At 40.7% G+C, this 3,797-nt stretch overlaps 1 protein-coding gene across 1 annotated transcript; it reads right to left on the bottom strand.

Moving 5' to 3' along the window:
- Positions 1-802: 802 nt before the first annotated feature.
- On the bottom strand, positions 803-3,221 carry LOC129572438 (uncharacterized). Its single transcript, XM_055452406.1, has 6 exons — positions 2,490-3,221; positions 1,838-2,350; positions 1,630-1,709; positions 1,331-1,551; positions 989-1,188; positions 803-844 (listed from the first exon to the last, which is right to left on the bottom strand). The coding sequence occupies exons 1-6, from the start codon at positions 3,219-3,221 to the stop codon at positions 803-805; spliced, it is 1,788 nt and encodes a 595-aa protein (XP_055308381.1).
- Positions 3,222-3,797: the final 576 nt, after the last annotated feature.

Genomic DNA, 3,797 nt, shown 5'->3' with positions numbered 1-3,797 from the left:
CCATCATGTCAAATTATTAATTTCTTTTCCTTTTTTTCTCTCTCTCTCTTTTTTGTTCTACTAAAATTTATTCAAGATAAACTAGACTCTCACTTTCCTATGCAAGTAGAAGTTTTAGTAATTTCAAAGTGAAAATATTAATCTTGCTGAAGATTGACTATCTAGTGGATAGTATGTATCTGTATCTGTGTATGTGTTTTTGTGAGTTGTGAGTTTGTAGAAATGTTTTTTTAGTATGTAAAAAGCATGTAAACTTTTTTTAAATTGTTCTAATTTTCTTTTCTTTTTTCATTCGATACGATTGTATTCCATCCGGTTTGTATTTCGATCGCTTCTCGACTGTAATGTTTTACGTGATTGCATTCACTTGTCTCATGTGCTCTCTAGTTATCTAAGTTAAAAGTTAACAAGAGCAAAAGATTTTCAGCTGCTGCTAATGTGCGGTTGCACATCACAAACACAGATTTCTCCTTCTCTCCGTTTTGGTCAGTAATATTCAGTGTAGAAAAAACATCAGTTGAATGTACAACGTTGATTCAAGCTCAATTTGGATTGATTTCTCGATTACTCGATGTGAATTTTTGTAGTTAAATATGGTATAGCTGCATTGGATTGATGTGTAAAGTGTGTCCGTTGACGAACATTTGTTTGAATGATGCTATTTTCAATTGCGACGGTTGTGCTATGCGGCAAAGGCGACGGTGGCGATAACGGTGACAGGTCAAACATAGTGTGAAATATAGTGTTTTTTCAGTTTCCCAGATTCGTCGTGGCTGTATTCAACCGATGACTTCAGTAGATGTTATTCGGATAATGGCTGTTTCAGGGGAATGCGTGCGTAGAGCTATTGTTATTCAAAAATAAAAGAAAAAAAATCGATTTTTTGTTACATTTCATTCAAATGAAATAAACGATTCTGACTGAATAAAAATCGAATTCAAATTGGATTTGAATTTGAAATAAAGAAGCAAAAAATTCCAACACTCACCCCTAATAAATTGCGCGGAACGTAACCTTCTTTGCCAGTTTCCTTCATTTTAGCCCACCACCGTTCGGCATCGTCACCTTTTCGCAAGATTATCAGCTGGTCGTTGACTTCAAACGTTAGCTCATCCGACTGTTGAGCTTCGTACGAAAATACCGCATACACCTCTCCATTATTCATTATACCTAATTTTTCTTGAATGCCTGCGGGGCGAAACATTTTCCAACAAATTAAGTGTTAAAATGGTAATTTAATGACTTTATTCCGCGCAAAGGAAAACAAGTGTGAGATAGAGGGAGAGAGACAGAGAGTAAGAGAAAGAAAACAGCATAGATAAATACGTACTGTACAAATACTCCGAACATCCATCGAAGCCTTCTTCGTCTTCTTCACATTTTTCGGCCGGAGTTTCGTGATCCGACAGCGTCGATGCGAATAGACAGGCTCCTGCTTCAACTAAAAATTTCACCATGGCCAAATTGTTGCAGCTCGCCGCACAGTGTAATGGCGTCCAGCCGTCAGAGTCTTGAGCATTAACATCGCAGCCAAATTCCACCAGAAATTTGTTGAAAGTCGAAAACACTCAATGAATGAAATAGTTCATTTTTTTCCATCGTTTTTTTTTTCTCTTTCGCACTTACTTGACAATATCAAAGTGTCCGGCACAGATTGCATTGTGCAAAGCAGTGATTCCTTCATCGTTCGCCGCACTCGGATTGGGCACCTGTATATATAACAGGAAAAAAAAGATGTCAAAAATGTAATTAAAAGAAAACAAAACCGAATAGAACAAAAAACAATCTCTTTAAGCGAAGATGGATTTTAATGAGATGTAAAGTGCTTGTGTTGTACCTGAGCAGCTGTTTTTTGAACGAGTTCCAGTTCACCCTCGAGACTGGCATCCAAGAGTAAGGCCAACGGGTCGAAACTAACGCGTCGCGTTAATTTAACTTTTGTGCTGCTATCGCTCATTGACGATCTCTGTCGACGCACCACTTCGTTATTTTGTGGCGGTTGTGACAACGGTGCTACAACTGTTTTCTCCGCATCACTGCTCATCGACGAAATGGTCGATTTATCATTCTCATCGAGACTACTGTTACTACTGCCAGCCGGTGATTTGTTGGTCTTATTTTGATCGGCTGCCGCTGCCGACGACGCTGTGAACATCTTCGTCGATAGCATTTTATTTTCATCGATGTTCGATTTGAAGCGTTCATTTTCGGGAAACAGTAGCATCGTTGATGGCATTTCAATGCGCCGTGAACTGTATTGAATTGGTTTAATGCCCGACGCAAGCGATCGAAGACGTGGCTGTTCGGACAGCGGTTGCTTTTTTATCGTCAATGGCTTGGCTTGGCTTGGCTTTGATCGGAAAATCAATAGTGTGTGCTTGAATGTGTGAGCTGCTGATTTGTTGTTGCTGTTGCTGGCCGCCGGATTCAATGTTGTTATTCGTTCGGTTGTTTTCATTGTGCACGGCTTTGTCGTAGGAAGTAATTGCCATTGGAGTTGTTATTGATGACGTGCTTCGATGATGATTCGCATTACCATTCGCCGACGATGCTGATGATGTTGGCGACGATTCATTGCTACTGCCGCTGCTGCTGTCGCTATTTTTATTTGGTTTCGGTGGCAAGGCTGGTCGTGATTTATCCAACAATTCAGTTGTCGACAAAATCGGCGTGGAATTCACATTGGGCGCAACGGCATGCACACGCGGACTTGGTATGGTTGATTTGACGGATGGAGTTATTGATGTCGGAGCTACACTACTGATTGGCTTTCTCGGTGGCACAACTAAATTCTCGGACGGAATTTGATGTGTCATCAAAAGCTTTGATTTTTGTGCCGTTTTACCAGCGTCGCTGTAACGGTGATTACCATTGGAGGAAGCGCATATCGTCGTCGTTGTCGGCGGCGGCGTTAGCGTCGCTGACATCGTACTAATGGCCATGCTAGACGGCACCAGTGATTTATTTATTGCATTCAACATATCATTCGCAACAACAGATGATGGCTGATGCAAACATGATTTCGGTACTTTTGTTTCCGTATCATGTTCGACTTTCGCACTGTCACACTCGTTGAATTTGGAATTTACTGTAGATTCCACTTCATCAAAGGAGTCCATGCTCATCGCAAGCATTTTGCTGGTTGGTGCTGTTGTTGCTGCTGGCGCTGTAGCCGTCGTCGTCGTCGTCGATATTGTTCCAGCCGGGCTACATTTCGTCATTCGTACTGTATTGTATAATGTGTGCAGTTTTGAATCGATTTTATTCGTTGTCACAAAATCAGTGATGTCAGCATTTGCATTCAAATCAAAATCCTGTGAATGCTGCTGCTGCTGCTGCTGTTGTTTCATGTGCAGCATTTGTCGTGCCAACTTTGTTTCGTCACTTTCCGGAAACTGAATGTGATTTACGTTGACATTTGAATTACTGTTCAGAGTATTGTTCGCATTTTTTTGGTTGGATTCATGTAAATTCAATTTTAAATTTGCCAAATCTTCCACCATTTTAACATGCTGCTGTTGCTGTTGCTGCTGCTTCTGTTTGTTCGCCATTGCATTTGGTTTCTGTTGTGGCATATGAATATAAGGCTCAACAGCAGCCACATTTCCCTTTGGTATGATGCGCTGTGATGGATACACACTATGTAATGGCCTATAATAAATGAGAGAGGGAGAGAAACGGAAAGAGAACAGAGAAAATGAATTGGAGGTTAAACATTTCGTTCGTTCGTTCGTTGGTGTGGTGGTTAAAATTAGTGGAGTAAATCATCTGAATAACAAAGAAAGCGCCAATCCCCA

Source organism: Sitodiplosis mosellana, unplaced genomic scaffold, assembly GCF_009176505.1.
Source record: "Sitodiplosis mosellana isolate CC-2019 unplaced genomic scaffold, AAFC_SMos_1.0 Smas_scaffold_4950, whole genome shotgun sequence".
NCBI classification, from domain to species: Eukaryota; Metazoa; Arthropoda; class Insecta; order Diptera; family Cecidomyiidae; genus Sitodiplosis; species Sitodiplosis mosellana.
Note: the sequence above shows the minus strand (reverse complement) of the source record. Positions and strands in the feature narration are given on the sequence as shown.

What these genes read in the sequence shown, in the direction of transcription:
- LOC129572438 (XM_055452406.1), bottom strand. Translation starts at nt 3,221, where the DNA reads ATGACGAAATGTAGCCCGGCTGGAACAATATCGACGACGACGACGACG. An exon ending in GCCGGACACTTTGATATTGT is followed by an intron (nt 1,552 to 1,629) that starts CAAGTAAGTGCG and finishes TTCGACTTTCAA; the next exon opens with CAAATTTCTGGTGGAATTTG. An exon ending in ATGTTCGGAGTATTTGTACA is followed by an intron (nt 1,189 to 1,330) that starts GTACGTATTTAT and finishes TTCGCCCCGCAG; the next exon opens with GCATTCAAGAAAAATTAGGT.